Genomic DNA, 17,845 nt, shown 5'->3' with positions numbered 1-17,845 from the left:
AAAATTCGTAGGAAAGAAGTCACCTAACATTGCAACTGTGCTTGCAACAATCACTCCCTTACTGCAGGACTATGCACATTGTGAACCATGGTTATTTACATGTCCCTTACGACCGTTAACAACAGGAGGGCTAAAATCAGTCTAAAAAGTTCCAGAACGTCACTATATACTGTACAATCCTCAAAAATAATTTATTACACTGTTTCTAAAAAAAGGTACTAATTTTGCTTGGATGTCTTTTGTTTTCTGGTGTTTTCTGGAGTGCACAACATGTGCAAAATTTTGCCTAACAGTCTAAAAACTCAAGAACTGAACCATGAGCCACAATCACAGAGACGAAGTGGTGGAGTCCAGAACTTCCCTCCCGTTGCACACAGTTGGCACGTACATACTGGCAGATGCTGAAAGAGAAAGAGAGGGGAAAATCAGCTGACTTCAGAACAGCAAAAAGGGACAACACACAGGATTAGGATTTGTGTTCATCTGGACCATCTCACCCCATTTAACCCAGGTGCCCAATGAAAAGTCACTGCCTGTGTGAGCAGCAGAACTGACGGGGTGCTGCTTGCACCTCAACATGGCACCTCAAACCCGAGGCTAAAGCATCCTCTTAAGAAACCTGATTTCACTTTGCTGACCACTGGGAGCACAGAGGGTGATTACACTTCTCCAAGAAGTGTCAGAATATAATACATGAATTTTTTTTATGATGATTCTGTGCCACTGGGTCTCACTTTGTAGCACTTTGCATGATAGTGTGAATTAACCCAGCTAGAAAGATGCTAACGTGCCTCAGTAGAAAAAAAGTGGATTTTCTGTGTTTTATTGGCATGAAATTCTAAGGTCTGATCCTTTGAGCTTTCACATAATTGGAGAGGGCATTCATGAGGAAAATATATGTAGTTTTAAATCCAGGAGGTAATCTACCATATTAGAATTCTGTGTCACTCACCTTTTAATAAATACAAATAAGAATTCTAAGAACATATTTGATGAAGTGAAGAAATTTTCTAATAACTGAATTTAAAAGCAAGATTATTCCTTACCTAATCCCAGAATAATTTCTGCCTATAGGCTTCCTTTCTAGGAGCTCTGCATCAGGATTCAATATGCATCCAGAGGTGAGGGCCAGATTCTGATAAACTTGTTTACGTGGTATAATATTTTATACATCAGTTTTTATTGCTTTAGTGGTATTAGGTGACTACTAAACCTAACAATCTGTTTCCAAATGTATTTGTATTTTGAGCATAGAGTATATTACCCTATTCTGCTTAAGTCTTGTGGATTTTAATTTAAAAGCACACTTTGTTCATCTTTGTCAAAATTACCCATTGGGCATCAGGAACTTGTTTTCAGATACTCTGTGACATCTCTGCTCAGGGCACCATAAAGCTGCTTTTTGAAAGATGCATTAGGTTAATGGTAACAGTGACCCAGAGAAATGTGATGCCTTCATCAGAGAAAACACATGGCAAGCAACGACTTAGTAAACTCAATCATCCAGTGTAAAAAGCAATTTATGCAGCTGACAAGGGCATGCTCAATCTTCCACATCTGATGCTGGCTGCACTCTCAGTTGCACACTGCCTCTGTAAAGATGCTCAGTATAATTTTTAGAACAAATTATTCTTTCTTCAAATCAGCTAGTATTTTTCATTCTTTCATTGACTATAAATATTTCATGGAAAAATGAATTGCTTTAACAAAAGAAATTTAGAGGCATTTACTGGACTAATCTACTACTCAGAGGGTAGGACCTCTACCTGATAAACAGGAGACCCAAGAGCAAGCCCCTCTTCTACATTAGGTCAATGGAGTTTGATGTCTCACAACATGGATGTGTGTTGTGAGGCACAGGTGTGGAGCAACTGTTGTATGTGAAAGACCACAGGGCGTCATGTCTGTGAATTGTAAAAGTTAACTATCAGGTTTTGTATTCTGTTTTTAACTGGGTATAACATGGCAGCACAATGACCTGAATTTTTATTATTGTTGTTATTTTTGTTTCTACTTTTTGTTAGAAAAATTGGTTCTGCTCAGGAAACCTGATTCAAATCCCTGTTCTACTGCAGTATGGCTACAGGCAAAAGCATTTTGTTTCTGTGAACATCAGTCACTTACCCAGAGATTTTTTAGCTTCAGGCTTTTTTTTTCTTTTTTTTGAAATCCAACACACTGACAAGCCTGAATAGCTCAAAAACTATGGTAACTGGGTCAGAAGGATATCAAAATTGGACAGAAATATATGGTGGTAGGTGAGAAATGAGTGGCCTTTTTAAAGTTTCCAGGCTTCCTGCACAGCACGTACCTCTCTTGTAGTGCTGGGATGCAGTTATTAACTCTGCTGGGTGGAGTAAAGTGTTCACACCAAGCATCCAGCTCTCCTGAGACAGAACAAAAGACCTTGCTTTTCATTACAGACCTCAGCAGTGTTAATCACTGGCCCTGCAGGATTCTGAGCTACACTCTGTGTCTTACAGCAGCCGCCAAGGGGTTTCCTGGAATACTGCTGGATGTGCAAGAGACACTTCACCTTCATTTTGTGTTGAGATCAAGGACAAAAGTGTGACATCAGCAGAAGTTATTTGGCTCGAGTTCGTGCTTTTGATCTCCTTTTTCCTGGCTGTCCCTCAGTTTGCTTAGATTATCCAAGGAAAAGAACCACGGGTACAATGTAAGAGCCCAGCACTGCCATGGTGACCTTGAAGCTTTGCCTACACAGACAGGAACAGGCAGATCTGAATTTTCTGTCTGTGTGCCACTTAGAGTCATGGAGTCATAGAATATCCTGTCTTGGAAGGGACCCACAAGGATCATTGAGTCCAATTCCTGGCTCTGCATAGGGCAACCCCAAGCATCACACCATGTGCCTGAGAGCATTGTCTTCTCTACTCATGCTCACAGCTGCACAAGCGTGAGTTAATCATATATAAAAGCCATATATCAGGGCTAGTTTGGAGCCAGGCCTGGGAAAATAAATTCAGCAGGAAAAAAATTGCCAGTCTGGCTATAACAATAGCTTCAATTCTCGTTCTGACCGCCGTGGAGGCCACCTGAAGGAGCTCAGCTCTGTGTGCAGCTTTCCACATGGACATAACTTGGACATCTGGGTGTAAAAGCTTAGTCTGAATTGTATAGGTGCTTAAATCAGACCTGAGTTCTCCATGAAGTTTTATGGGTGCTGAAATCCATAAAAAAGGAAAACAGGGGAACATCCCACGGGGGGATGCTGGGGCAGCAGAACTTATGCAGCATCCTGCCAAATGGGAATTTTCAGGTTCAAATAAATGGGTACAGATATACATATTTCAAAACATGCCATATACATAGGTACACTCTTACCCTGCCTCTAATTAGCTTAAATCTATATTCTTTTTAGTCCAGACTTCAGTTACCAGAATGATTAAAGCTTGGAGCTAACACACAGATCACCCAAGACCATCATGAGAGTCACTTACCTTTTCTCATAGTGTTTGACCAGTTTTCATGGTTCAGGGAGCTGTGTTGAAAACTGTCTGTGTGTGACTCGCTGTTCATGACCCACTGTGCTCATGGCATTCATGATCAATGGAGTGGTGGTGGCAACCCTGAGATGCAATGGAAGTGGGGATCCGTGGAGATAGGGAAAACACTGCCTGTTCAAGCAACTTGGGTACTCCTGACCTCAAGAGCTCTGACAATGTATGAGAACTGGCTTTTCAAAGTTAATACAATGCCCTAGACTTAATTTTGATGAGTCTGATATTAAGAAGTTTCTGAATGATGAAAATGCCATCAAGACCAAAATAAAAACAAGCTGACAGCCCCAGAACTGATGAGAGGAATATTTTAGACAAAGATGGGAACCAATATGGATGGCAACCTTTTTGGAGTTTTATAAATGACTAAACAGTTAAGAAAAATAATGGAAATGTATTTTAAATAATCTGCAAATTAATAGAAGGGAGTAAGGGAAGATTTTTCATCTTGAAAATATTGTCGCTGTGATAGACAGTGTTATTTTCCCAAATGATTGTCCTAGATGGAAACTACAGGGCTGTTTCCTTTGTATGTGATGGACCTTTCAGCCCTACTTCCATGTCTTTCCATGGTCCAAAAAGCCCAACAAGGCAAGCAGCCCTGATTCAATTAGATGTAAACAGTAAAAGTAAATAATTGCAGCAAGCTTTCTAAACAATGAAGTAGTAAGAGATTTTAAGTCTGGATTTTTATGCTTTTCTTAATGTCCTCAAGCTGTTCACAAGTCTGAAAATGCAGGTTTTAGTGTGAAGATGTGCACTGAGGATATCTCTCAGTTGCATGCATGCTTACACGTGTTACCCAGCTATTAAAATAAAAGTTTCAAATTCCAGAATCCAGTACAAAGTGTTTATGAATCAAAGTGGTTTCTCACTAAGCTCATTCCCCAGCATGAGAGTATTAAAAAACTTGGAAAGACTACTTACACAAAATTCATAAGGAATGAAAATCTCATGGGACTTACTATTTCATCAAGGGACCAAACTTCTAAGAGGTTTTGGGAATCCATTGGTCTTTTGGGAGTATTCAGCACTTCAGGCACATAGGACCATCTCATTAAATTTTCCAAAACAGCAAGGAGTATTTGCTCTCTGGTGTCAGGGCTGGATGCAGTCCTGACTCTGATGAGACTGGGAACATATAAAGCCACACAGCTGATCTCTTCTTAAGGGACCCTGGGCATTCTTGCGCAGTGTGGTTTGGGATGGGAGAGCCAGGGATGCCTGGGATCCCTTCACTTCCTGATCCCTGCTAATGTGATACATAGCAGGGTGCCAAGTTACTTCCATGCTCTGTCTGAAATATGAAGTGCCAAAGCTTTTGAGACAATTTTGAAATTTAAGTGACACTCAAAAACCTCAGGCTAAGTTATTGTGAACTTGCTGGAAAAACCTTGCTCTGTGTCCCCCCTCTCCTCTGTTTCTTATTCCCTTCCTCTTTACAGTTGTAGTGTGCTTTTCAATTAGATTCCAGGGTGGACATGCTGTCCAGAGAGCTCTGTGAATGAGGTGCTGTGTGCCCCCATCTTTGACGTGTTAAGTTAGTTAAGCTAGAGAAAGAAAAAACCCAAACAAATATACAGGTGACCTATTTTTTTTTTTTGTAATCCATAAAACTCTCTGAGCAACTCACCCAGAAAAGGAGTGACAGCCTCAAAACAAAATCACAGCCTGCTTGTGATGAAGAGAGTGAAGATGAAGGAAAGGAGGGAATCAGAGCAAATGAGTTGTCCTTGCAACAGAACACTGATTGCTTCTCCAGGCTGTGGCACTGACAAAGGGTATTGATCATGCTCTGCATACAGATGCAGTTTATGACATCCCTTGGATGCATTTTCGGTAGACTTGGAGCCTTTCCTTATAATGCAGGTGATGAGCCATTGAGAGCATGCTGCGTTGTGGCCCAGATCCTGTCAGCATGTTGCTCTGACAGGAATACTCCCAGGCAATCTGTTCCTGTCACACTGCCAGAGTGACAGTGAGACACAGGATCTGTTTGGTGTGTGCAACAGGCTGGAGTCACAGCCCACCAAAAACTTTCTGCTGACTTCAGTGGGCTTCAGAGCAGGCTCTGAGCTGATTCCCATGGGAAGGGGATGAGTTTCCTCTCCAGACACAAAGGAAGTGGTGCTTTCACAGGGTCACATAGTTCAGCCCATCTTGTCTTTACCCAAACTCACCACAACCCCACGGAAAGGTGGCAGTTTTGTTACTTACACTGGGAGTAAGTGGTCCCGGTCCCACTGACACTGAACCTGTTGAGGTGGAGTCTGTGAGTGACCACGTTCTTCTGGGGCTGGAAAAGGATGATGTGCACCTTGGGCGCAAACAGGCAGCCCAGCACAACAAAGCCACTGAGACTCACAGAGATGCACATGGTGGTGGTTTGCACCTAGGAGAGAGCGGGCACAAAGCACTGTGTTTCAGTATGGAAAGCTCTGAAAGGCAGAATATTCAAAACATTATCACATAACAGCATGAACCATGGTCCTGGGTGTTTGCACTGGTGCAGGCTGGTGTGAACATCTGTTGCATCCTTATCATCCACAATCCTGGGATCATATGAATGAGGTGCTGGTGCTGGTGATACCCTGTGTCTCTGCATGTCAAGGAGAGATTGGTTGTGTTCTCTCTCATTTTAGTACAGAAAGGATAGATTTTCTCTCTTTCTCTCCTACCCTTGATTTCTAATTTGCTGAGAGAATCCTGTGTAATGCTTGTCATGAAATATTGGAGCAGTGCTGGCTGCAGGGGGAACCAGCTCACACATAGTATACATTATGTGGGTTTACATCAGGTGTCTCATGCAAAACATCCCTCTGAAAACAAGTTTGGTCTCCAGCCCCAGTCCTAATCAGAGAACTTGAGTAAGTCCTTGCAGAAATATAGGTGTGATTTGGAGTACAGATAATATCTGGTGACTGTTTTCAGACTGGGTCTGAATGATGTCCTGATTTTGAGCCATCAGTTTTTCAGCTTAGAAATGAATTGTTTGTAAGGCTGCACTATTTTAGAATAGTTGCCTTGGGGCATTTGTTAGAGTAGCTTTGCTGGCACTGTCTATCTTTTATCCTTTTTATTCAATAGTATAACTAGGTGCCAAGTTTACTGCCTCATTTTCAGTTTATATTCTTTTCTTCTGAGCAGATTCCTTAATTAAGATGTTGAATTAAATTGCTTTAAACTCTACTGCTTAATTTGAATGATTATACATCTATGGCTCATTTTTCCCTAGTTATATTCCTGCAGTTCTTTAAGATTATCCTTTTTCCATGGGAATGCTTCTCATATCTCCTTGTCAGAAATAATTGGTGCAAATTGAAAAATAGAGTAGGGAATGGACATCATTACTTTACATATATACTGAGCACAATTGGTATTTTGTCATCGATGAGGATAATTACCGTGGTAATTTAATAATCCCTCTTTGCACAACATGGGTGTGGCAAGCACCATGAAATGTGCTCAGCTTTCACAGGGTGAGTGAAAATGGAAGACTGTACAGAGACTGCATGAGAAAGGAACACCTTAGCTGCACGTTCTCCTTTACCTCTCTGCATTTTGTCCACAGAGCTGTGCTGTCAGGTTAGGTGGATATTGAGTTGTACAGGTAGGGCAAGATGGGGAGTTTTCTTATAAAACAAGAATAAATGAAGCTACCTTTATTTCCATTCATTTCACGGTAAGTTTTTTTCACTATCAAAACCCTCTCCCCCACCCTGCTTTCCTAGGGCTTGTGCTGCCTGGAGCAGCTCAGCTGTAGTGGCATAATTATACACTCAACCAATTAAATGATTTGGGTTTAAAATAGCTCCATCCCAGAGGGCTTCTTTTAATCCAGGTCACTCCAGTGGTTCAGTGTGTAACCTGGCCTCACAGACTGGACTGGTGTGCTGGCAGAGTAGAGGAAATCCCGCTAGACCTTGTGTTATGCTAAGGCACATGGAGAACAGGGAGGTGATTTGGGACAGCCAGCATGGCTTCACCAAGGGGTGCAGATGTCATTTGTCTGGAATTCTGTGAAGCCTTTGATAGATGCCTCCAAACATCATTCTCTCTAAAGTGAAGAGGTATGGATTTGATGGGTGGGCTGTTAGATGAATGAGAAATTGCTTGGATTGTCACATCCAGAGGACAGTGGCCAATGGTTTGGAGTCCTGATGGATGTCAGTGACAAGTGGTGTCCTTCAGGGGTCCATATCGGGACCAGTGTTATTTAATATCTTCATTAATGACATGGATGAAGGGATCAAGTGTATCCTCAGCAAACTTGCAGATGACTCCAAGCTGAGTGGCGCTGTTGCTAAGGCTGTTTATTGGTGATGCTACCAGAATAAGGCTACATTAGGATGGCACAAGTTGATTCAGAGTCAACGTGTGACACTGCATGGAAACTAAATACGGGCTTTTCAAAGGAACCCCAGAAGTGTAGACTTGTCATGAAAGTATCAAAAAGATGTTAAAAGCATTTTCTGCTGATTTTGTAGTACTTGAGTTGGTTTATTTGGAACCTTGTATATAAATTAAATGCCTACAAGTGGTCTTGAAAACTCCATTCAGGAGATAAATTCTGCTTGAACATTCAAGTCATGCTCCTCTTGGCCATTACTGTCTGTACTGTCCACTCATGTGACTGTCTGCACTGATATTTCCCTCCTTCTCTGTCTGTCTTCCTGATTGCTTTGGGTGTCCGGAGCTGTTCCCTAGTGCCTTCTTTAAACTTTTCCTTCATTAACTTCAATCCATTACTTGCTATTCTAACTTCTCCTGAGACTGAATAATCCCTTCCTCTCGTTTAGTTGCCTTGAAATTATTTATAGTCTGTGATCACGTCTCCCTGGGTTTACTCTTGTCTAGACTAAATATATTTAGCGCTTTTACTGTCACTCTGCGTGTCTCACTGCGTCATTTGTTACCTACCCTTGTTTTCTAGAGGTTTTCAGTACATTTCCTAAGCTGGGAAAAATAGTACTAAATATATTGTTCCAGGGTGGCCACACCAAAAGTACGTTAAGTGACATTATTAGCTCCACAGTTTTATGTGCTATTTCATGTACACACTATTGGCAATAACACCCCCCTAAGATAATCTACCTTTCTTCTGGGCAGAAAGTTGAACTAATTCTCTGCAAACTGCTCTAAGGGCCAACTCCCACAGTCACTTCTCACATCGTAATAACTGTGAGATTTCCAGTGGAGCAGATCTGAATCTTTTTTCTGAGACAATTTCCTTCTGTTCAAAAATACGATTTTATTGAACTTGAAGCTTTGCAACACTATCTGACAATTTAAACAGTTTAATGTTTCTAAAGTTTGCTGCTGAAGGCTGACCAATATTTTCTGCTCAGTGAGGTGTGTCTTTTATAGTGCAGAAAGACTAAAAAGTTCTATATTTAAGTCGAACATCTGTTGAATTTTTTTTTAACAACCCTGTTTCATAGGAAATTTTTAAATTCTATCCTTGTATTTTTTATTTGGAGGAAAATACCATGTTTCAATAGCAGATTCTTTTGCAAAAGGAGACTGGTTAGTCCGGATTTTATTTTAAGCTCCCTTTCTGCCAAATACTCATTATAACTAATTCTAGCTCATGATCCACTGGGTTTTTCTGTTCGAACTATGACTTCAGATAGTGATGAACTCAAATGAATACTTAATCCATACGTTATGCCTCTATTGCAATCAGACTAACAGTATTAATCCCTTCCAGCTCTGACTGCACATGCTCTTTCTGAAATGACACCACCTTTCTTAGAAGTAAGCCAAAATCTGGTAACATTGAAAGAGAACTTCTTTGCAAGGGACCCAGGGGACAAAAGAACTGAAAAAAAAAGCCTTTAGTGAATGCTGATGTGGTCCTCTAAAGTACTGCACATGATTTATGGAAACAGATATCCAAAGACTTACTCTGTAGTCACTGGACGTCACATAAAATATAGGGAGAAAGGCCAGCCAAATGATGCACGTTGTGTACATTGTGAAACCGATAAACTTGGCTTCGTTGAAGTTCTCTGGACATTTCCTGGTTTTGAAGGCGTACACAGTGCATAAGACTACGAGGATTACATCATATGTTAAGGACATTAACATACTGGAATCTTTGACATTGCATTTCAGGATGACAGTCTCTCTCTTCTCGGGAAGCGTGTATCGTCTGGTGCCCGGTGCCTCCAAGATGAGCCACACGGACACCACCACCACCTGTACCAAAATGAGACTCAGGCAGATGAACACCTGAGAGCTGGGGCTGATGAACTTGGGCCGCTGAGCACCGTTCTTTACACCATCGAATATTCTGGCGATGCAGTTCGTTTTTGTCAGAAGGGCAGAGTAGCAGACAGCAAAGGAACTTCCTAGCCCCAAACGGCGGAGGGTACAGATGGCTGGAGAAGGCTTGGCTATGAAGAAGAAAGTCATGCTGTAAGACAGGAAGACCCCAAAGAGCAGTATGTAGCACAGTTCACGGCCAGAGGCTTTGACCAGGGGGGTGTTGTTGTGCTTGATGAACACCCCAATGACCATGAAAGTACAAATAAAGCCCAGGCATGCGATGGTAACAGGACCTATTGCCCAAGCATCTTCCCACTTGATGTAGTCTTCTGGTAGGTCGTAGCAGCCAGTCAGGTCAGCTGTAGGCCATTTTCCAGGCCCGCAGTCTGCACAAGTGAATTCATCAGCCAGGTACTCATATGTTTCACAGGGAATACAAATCCAACAGCAGACATCTCCTGGTTGCATATTCTTCATCTCGTTAGGAGCGCAGGGGTCGCTGCACTGGGAGACAGGGACAGAGCTCCTGGACCAGTGGATAGAGTCTACCTCCAGTGACAGAGTTTCTGCCCACTGGCCAACCTTCACGTAGGAGTATCTGTCTCCAGTGAACTGGAAATTGAACACGTTGTATCGTCCTATCCCATCTCCATAGGCATCAAATTTGACCATACTGTCTGCATCATTGGGAGGGTTGAATGGAGCTGTGGGGGAAATAAAAAAAGAAAGAAATAGAGAAATGTTATTATCAAAGTTATATTTTTTTTCATCCCTTTGGCAAGCACAGGCACATGACAGCTTAGAGAATACAATTCAGTTGTCAACAGGTAAGTTGAGAGGTCGGTATCTGTCTCAGTTTTGAACTTGGAAGAAGAGCTCAGATAATAGAATCCTATTCCACTTTACATTTACAAATGTAAGATGACCAATGTCCTTACTTTATTTTGTCCTGGATACAAATCAATTCTCCAAGTATTTCTCCCAGTATGTACCACTGCTATCTCTCACATTTTCTCTTGAAAGAAAGAGGTCTGCTTCTGAGTCTCAGTAATTTTTGGTGAAACTTGGCTGCCATTATATAAGAAAAATTAAATGATCAGTTCATTAAATGTCAGGTTTGAGGCCAAGAGTCTGGAATGCAGCTGAATAGAGGATTCATTTTGAGGATGAGGGAGAAGTAACTGTGAAATCATCAACAATTTCTACTACATCTTTTTCACTTCCTGTGTTGTAGGAAATTTTGAATCCCTTCTATTTTGCTTCAATTTTACCAGTTTCTGATATTTCTGTATGGTCTGAGTTCCCCAGCACATGCTGCTTTGGTCCTGTACCTTGTTTGGGGAATGGATGAAAAAACCACAAACTGGATCTGTGACCTTCTGTGAAATCAATATTGTAACACTTCTAACTGGTAAGCTCTGGAGAGTTTTGTTTTTCCTCCCTCTGAGGCTTATCCAAGGAATGAAGAACTATTAAAAATGTGGGAGGAAATTGCATTTACCATGTGATTTATTGGACATTTGCTGTAGCATCAAAGGTGAAAATCTTTACAGGCAGGAGGCAAAATGATTTTTTTTTTACCATTGATGAGCAATAAATGTCTTTGGCCATAGAAGTGGTTCCACTGTCACTGCTGGAATAAATCTCTTTCCCTGCCTCTGTGTCCACGCTGTGTTTGAGCTTGAGCAATATTGTATAAGGGTGTAATACCTTCCTCCACTTCAATCTCCAGATACTTTGGATTTCTTGTGGTAGATTTATTTAGCTTCTTTAAAACACTGAGGCCAAATTCTTTCACCTTTGTTCCACAAAGTGTTACCTTATTTTGCTGTACTCTGGCTAAAGTCAGTAAAAGGGGCACTGGGTTTCAGAACAGAAGCCCCAGCTGGAGGGTTGAAATTGTAACCTGCACCTCCTCAGGTGCTGCACTTGGACTGCATTTCTTTCCCAACTTTCTACTTATTGTCGAGTTGGGATATAATTTACAGCCACCTATACTCTCTTGTGGGTTTGAATCAAGACTCTGCTTGTTCTTATCCCTGCCCTCTCTTGCTCCTTCCCACCTCAGCTGTGTCAGCCGCAGTGGTGGACAGCCTTGGTTTGCAGGATTACAGAATCACGGAATTACGGAATAATTCAGGTAGGAAGGGACCACCAGTGGGGTCCTCTGGTCCAACCCCCCTGCTCAAGCAGGGTCATGCCAGAGCACATGGCACAGGATTCATCCAGACAGTTCTGGAATATCTCCAGTGAGGGAGGCTCCACACCTTCTCTGGGCAACGTTCCAGTGCTTGGTCACTGCACGTAAAAGAAGTTCTTTCTCATGTTCATGTGTTCCAGTTCCTGCCCTTTGCCTCTGTCTTTCTGCCATTGAGAAGAGCCTGGCTCTCTTCAGATACCCACATACACTGACAAGGTCCCCTCTCAGTTGTGTCTTCTAAAGGCTGAACAAGCCCAGCTCCCTCAGCCTTTCCACATAAGACAGATGGTGCAGTCCCCTTATCATCTTTGTACCCCTCCACTGGGCTTGCTCCAGGAGCTCCATGTTTTTCTTGTACTGTACAAATTAGGACTGGGTAGCCCAGGAACTTGTAAAAAGTTTATTTTATCTATTTTTTTGTCACTGTTGGCATCTAGTTTTACCATCCTGTAGTCCAAAACCTCTGAGTGCACAAAAATTAAGAGCAGCATAACCCTCCCCCAAATGGCCAGTCCTGCTGGAAGTGACATGCTCTAAATTAAACAGGTAGCTAAATTCAAAATATAGGTCAACTAGAAGAATATTAAGCAGCTTTCCTCCTCTCCCTCCTCCTCCTCATGCACAGGCATGCGAGCTCTCTCATCCAGGAGCAGCATTAAAACGAAATCATAATGCAGCACTTAACAGCTCCTCAATAACATGCTGTCATTGCCAATGTCTTCTTTCATTATTCATAACACTTATATAGATTGTAGAAGCTGTTAACACAGCAGCCCAGCTTTAAGAGCCAGTTTATTCACTTCAGTGTTATCCAGGCCAGCTCCTGAGGTGGGCTGAGAGCCTGTCACTGCTGCTGGCACCAGTGGAGCAGCAGGTAAGGAAGACAGACTGCAAACTCGTTGTTTGACATCTGTCAAGTGCATAAATTGAAGGGCACAAGTGCCCCAGTGCAAGTTATCTGAGGGTCTGAAACACCAGCATTTTTCAGGAAAGAATTCCTTCTGTATAACATGTTTAACAACTTCTTATAGAAGTTCTGATAGAATATTTGTCATTTAAATAGAACAAAGTATTTTTCCTTAGACTTTGCAGGTAAGTCCAGAAGGCAAAGCAGGTAATGTCACAGAGTTAGCTTGAAGCTCATGTATCATTGCCTTCCACAGGGCTGTTCCCATGCTACAAGTAGAAACAAAAGATTTTTGTAGGACAATATGTTCTAAGTTAATGAAAGCTTGTAGCTTCAAACATTCCTTTTTAGTGGCTGCTGATAGAGGAAAATAAATCACCCTCTTTCAGATGGAAAGGATGAAATCATTTAACCAAACAATGATGTATTAAATTATAGTATGGTGAGCCAAAGCCTACAAATGAGCCCACTGGGTGGCAGCAATTAATATACCCACTGATTACATACAAAATCACTAAGGCATTTTAACATATAATTAATCAACATGTTCTAGATCCTGTAGAATCACTTCCAAAAAGTAATGTTTTCATAAAATATGATGTAATAATAATGAAAATAAAATTAAGATGCTTATCACAAGAAAGTAGGACCTTATGTTTTAGAGTAAAAATGAGGGTTTTTACAAATTGGTTTCCCCAGAGATGATGTCAGGCTGTCGTAAGTCACTCTGCAAATTTTTTTTCCAGTTATATTTCAGTTTTGAGAGGAAACCTACAATCTTTATAGCAGGTATTTCTGGCAGGTCTATTTCAGAGTTGTATCTCAGCTCTTCTACATTCATCCCGTGGGAGAGGACAGACAAGAGTCTCTGGATCTACTCAGCTGCTAGCTGAGAGGCTGAGTGACAATATGAATTTTGCCTCCTTTGAGCAGAGCCTTTGAATCTTTTCCCTTGCACTTTATGAAATGTGTTAAGAAGTTATACAAGAGGAATTTTGTAAAAGAAGTTATCAAGGAAAAGAAAAGATAATTAAAAGTGACTTAAAGATAAACCAGTGATGCTTTGTGCTCCGGCTTGCAGCAATTCAGCAATGAAGATGCAACAGCAGTGACATTTATGAGAGAAGGAGGGCAGAAGACAGAAATCTTTGGAACCTTGGTGCAGGCAGGCCTACTCTGTCAGCTCCCTGCAGAAATCCTACTGGAGGAGAGGATTCCATTGTGCAAGTGGAGGACAAACTCCTTCAGCTTCAGATAAGAGAAGAATGACTGTAGATTTATTACTCCTTCAGTAGCAGATACGGATAAGAACATAAAATAACATCATAGCTTTTATGTAGTGAATTATGCCCTTTTTTTCCATCTTCCTAAGTGGGATCAATTTTTCCAACAGTCACATAACTAGCAAAAATGTGCTTATCTGCTGTTGGAAGCAGGTGAGTTGCTTTCATTTAGGAATCTTTATTATTTTTGGCGTCAGCGATGTACTGCTCTTGGTGACATGAAAAATTCCAGAAAGAAAGTTCTGAAGGGGAGATTTATTTTATCATTGAGCAAAACCTTTATTTGAAGAAATAGTATGAGAAGTATATTTAAATACTTCTAATCCTGCACATTGCCGCAGTTGAGTGAAAAATACTCCAGGATTTTTTAACGAGGAATGAAATGAGGAAAACAAAGCAGTTTTCATCCTAATTAGGCACTGGAAGTCTTTTAAGAAGCTGAGCAGCGTAGGGAAAGATGTGTGTCATCTTAACTGGCTTGGAATCAGACCAGGTTTTGTTTGTCAGCAACATCTTTGGGCCAAGAAGGATATTTTACATAGAGTCTTGCATGTGTCTGGCACAGATCTGAGTGTGTAGATGTTGTCCTATAGAAAACATTCTCAGTAACACTTCCTCGTAGGAATGATGACAGATATCCCTACATCTAAGAACATTCTTCATGTCCATTAAAACACACATCTGTTCTTTGTTTGCAGAGTGTATTCTTTCTAAACAAGGTACAGATCACAGACACACAGCTCACTAGCTGTGAGGCAATTAATTAATAGCAAGGCTTGGTGAAAGCACTGCAGTTTTTCAGCTTGGCAGTTGGCAAAGCTGGGAGATTCCACGTGGTTTTGAAAGAGATGTAGAAAGGACTATTGGGTGCACTAAAGGTACATTCTTCCAGAGTGTGTTGTCCCCAAAGACTACAAAGAGATCATGATTAAATAGAAATGGAAATGTAAAGAGGGAACGGACTGGAGTATCTGAAAAGTTGAGTAAAACCTCCTTCATCTCACTAGATGGTGCTGCAAAAACTCAGAACTTCTGATTTAAGACTGAAAAACAAGACATTTTTTATGTAACAGAAAAATACAGTTATTTTTTAATCCCCCCTACTCTTCCTGTTACATATCCAGGGCAATGTCTTCTTAAAACACTTCAAGGAAGAGCCTAGATTATAATATAACAGGATATGGTGTGTTTGTCCAATGGGCTCATCTGTGTGTATGATGCCTTATCTTGAAAAGTATCAGAAAAGACCCTGAGAATACACATTTATTTTCATTCTCTTTTATTTTTAGCTAGATATGGCTTGTTGAGGTCAAAGTGACTTATTTCTGCTTGGCTGAACATTCAGAACGAGCAACAGAGACCTGATGCACCCACTCCTGTTTCTGCTTCAGCACAGCGCAGCTGGTTTCGTACCTGATTGACAGAAGGCACACTGAAATTTGGCAATTTAAAAGTTAGTATGGGAAAAGATCATACTGAAGTGCCACTAGATTGTACCTCTCCACAATTGTTTCCACAGAGACAAGTAGTCACTTTTAACCTCTGCACCACTGTCTCTGGATGTGTTTGGGTCATATGCAGCATTGCTTCTTCTCATTTAAGAAATGAATGAGACAAATGAGACAGATTAGTCCCCTACAAATGTAATTTTCCCATCTATGTCTATAGATTTTCCACTCAGGTCTATGGTTTCTCCCTTAGGCTAGATGCTTGCTGTAGGGAATTTTAAAACCAGTCCCAGACCCCCCAAACTTTTGCAGTGGTCAGAGACAGAAATGTTTTCCTCAGGCCGTTTACTTTAGAGTGGTATCTAGAATAGCCCAGCCAAACTGTACCTGTTCTTTTTCTGTTGACCACCATGAGTATGACTATCTGAAATACATCCACTATAAATGTGTCTGAAGTCAAGTGAGATGAATAGCACCAATATCTGGAACAGAAAGGGTGACAGCTGGAGCACCAAGTGGTAGCAACACGTCCAAGCTCTCCACAGTGTACCTGTGAGCAGGTGTCTCTCACAAGCTGTCTGCACAGGCTGCTGTGGGGGCTATCAGAGAGAACAGACTGGGAACATTGGCAAAACAAGATAAGGGGCTGAATAACTAGAAGACTTTCTTCAGCTTGTCATTATCCTCATTATCCTCAGCCCGGCTGAGCACAGAACTTTCAAGCTACCTCTCCTGTGAAATGCTTGCCTCAAGCATAATGTTTTACATTTCCAGGTATGTGTTGTCCTCTTGCTTGTGTGTGTCTTGGGCATTGGTGTGGTCTTTAGGACTTGGGGAGAATGAACTAGATGCTAAGTTGCAAACCTTCATCAATGAAATTGAAATTTCCTTTATTTTTTAAAGGAAATTTAAGGAATTAAAAAAATAATTTCTTCTTTCTTAAAGCATTTGGATTTTGAGACATGGAAGGTAAAAAGCATGTAAAAATTCTGCACTCATTGTATTTCTCCTTAAAAATACAAATAATCTTCCCTGAAATTAAGAATATTTCTCGCAGTTTTTTGGTTAAGGTTGTATTAGTTCAACTTGAAAATAAAACAAATACTCATGGAAAATCATGCAATGTGTTTTTCTATTTTTTTTTTAAAAATAAGTATGCTAGGTTGATAATTAATATGAATAATTGCGAGATTCCAACATAGAAATGCCTTTCAATTGATACCATTAGTTTAAGTTTACCCACTTAAAGAAATGGTTGCCACAAGAGGCAAAATGCATGCAGTGTAATTCATACCAGCAATCAACTTGCAATTACAAAGGAAATTAAACCATGACTTCAAACTGCCTAACTCCTCCCTCAGGCCAACTCACTATTTTGTACACAGAAGCAAGGGGAACCCATTCCCATTATGAAGAATTATGGCCACTGTGAGGGTGACAACACATAAGCTCAGGACTGGAACTGTAAATTCTGGGCTGGCCTTTGGTAGCTCCTGAAATGTTTTGGACTGAGGAAGATTTGAGTTGGCTGGTGAGGTCTCTGTCAGTTGCTGAACGTTTATGTTGCTGTCAGAGCTTGAGGTCTTGGTTGGGATTTTCTGCCATTTCAGGGGTTATGGATTACCCTGTGTCCAATTTGAACATTTGGGTGAGGGACATTCCCATGTAACCTCAGAGCAGGGAACGGATGCCATGCCTTTTACCCCTCTCTTCCCAGCATATCCAAGGTGCAGCTGAAAGAGATTAAAGTTGTGTTTTAATTTTGCTAAAATTTACTTTTGGACTAATTAGGGACATGGTTATATCACAGGGGCATGAATCTTTCTCTTTTTGGAGGCACTGTTCCATGACATGTTAATTCCACCCCCAAACTGGAAACGTAGCTGTCTAAGGAAGTGTTAAATACCTAATAATATTTTTGCCCTTCTTCGTCAGCCTGAACTAAATATGAATAGATTTAGTTATTAAGATATTAAAGGAAGTTGGTTAAAAAATTCTCTCCTCTGTGGGGACTTGAGGATTGGAGAGGTGTTTCCAGACACAGCTCTGAATAATTTAGTTAGATAGTTTGCCCTTAGAGATCAGAAGCAAATGAACCATGAAATAGACCCTCTGGCTGTTATTTCCTAATTGACTTGATATGAAGACACTCCCAGATCAGGTGGACTGACATAGATTTAATTGCTTACACTGCAATGCTATTATTTAGTAGTAGT

The 17,845-nt window shown here is 41.0% G+C and overlaps 1 protein-coding gene across 1 annotated transcript in view; it reads right to left on the bottom strand.

Moving 5' to 3' along the window:
* Window positions 1-327: 327 nt before the first annotated feature.
* The window catches only part of GRM3 (glutamate metabotropic receptor 3), a gene marked incomplete at its 3' end in the record, with an annotated part of 44,172 nt that continues 26,654 nt past the window's right edge, over window positions 328-17,845 (bottom strand). Inside the window, exons 3-5 of the mRNA XM_082280212.1 lie at window positions 9,429-10,495; window positions 5,739-5,913; window positions 328-401 (exon numbers count right to left, since the gene is read on the bottom strand). Of these exons, the coding sequence (XP_082136338.1) occupies window positions 328-401; window positions 5,739-5,913; window positions 9,429-10,495 (1,316 nt within the window). The remainder of the gene's footprint in view (window positions 402-5,738; window positions 5,914-9,428; window positions 10,496-17,845) is intronic.

This window comes from Coloeus monedula (genome assembly GCF_965178545.1).
Source record: "Coloeus monedula genome assembly, chromosome: 4".
Classification (NCBI taxonomy): Eukaryota; Metazoa; Chordata; class Aves; order Passeriformes; family Corvidae; genus Coloeus; species Coloeus monedula.
Note: the sequence above shows the minus strand (reverse complement) of the source record. Positions and strands in the feature narration are given on the sequence as shown.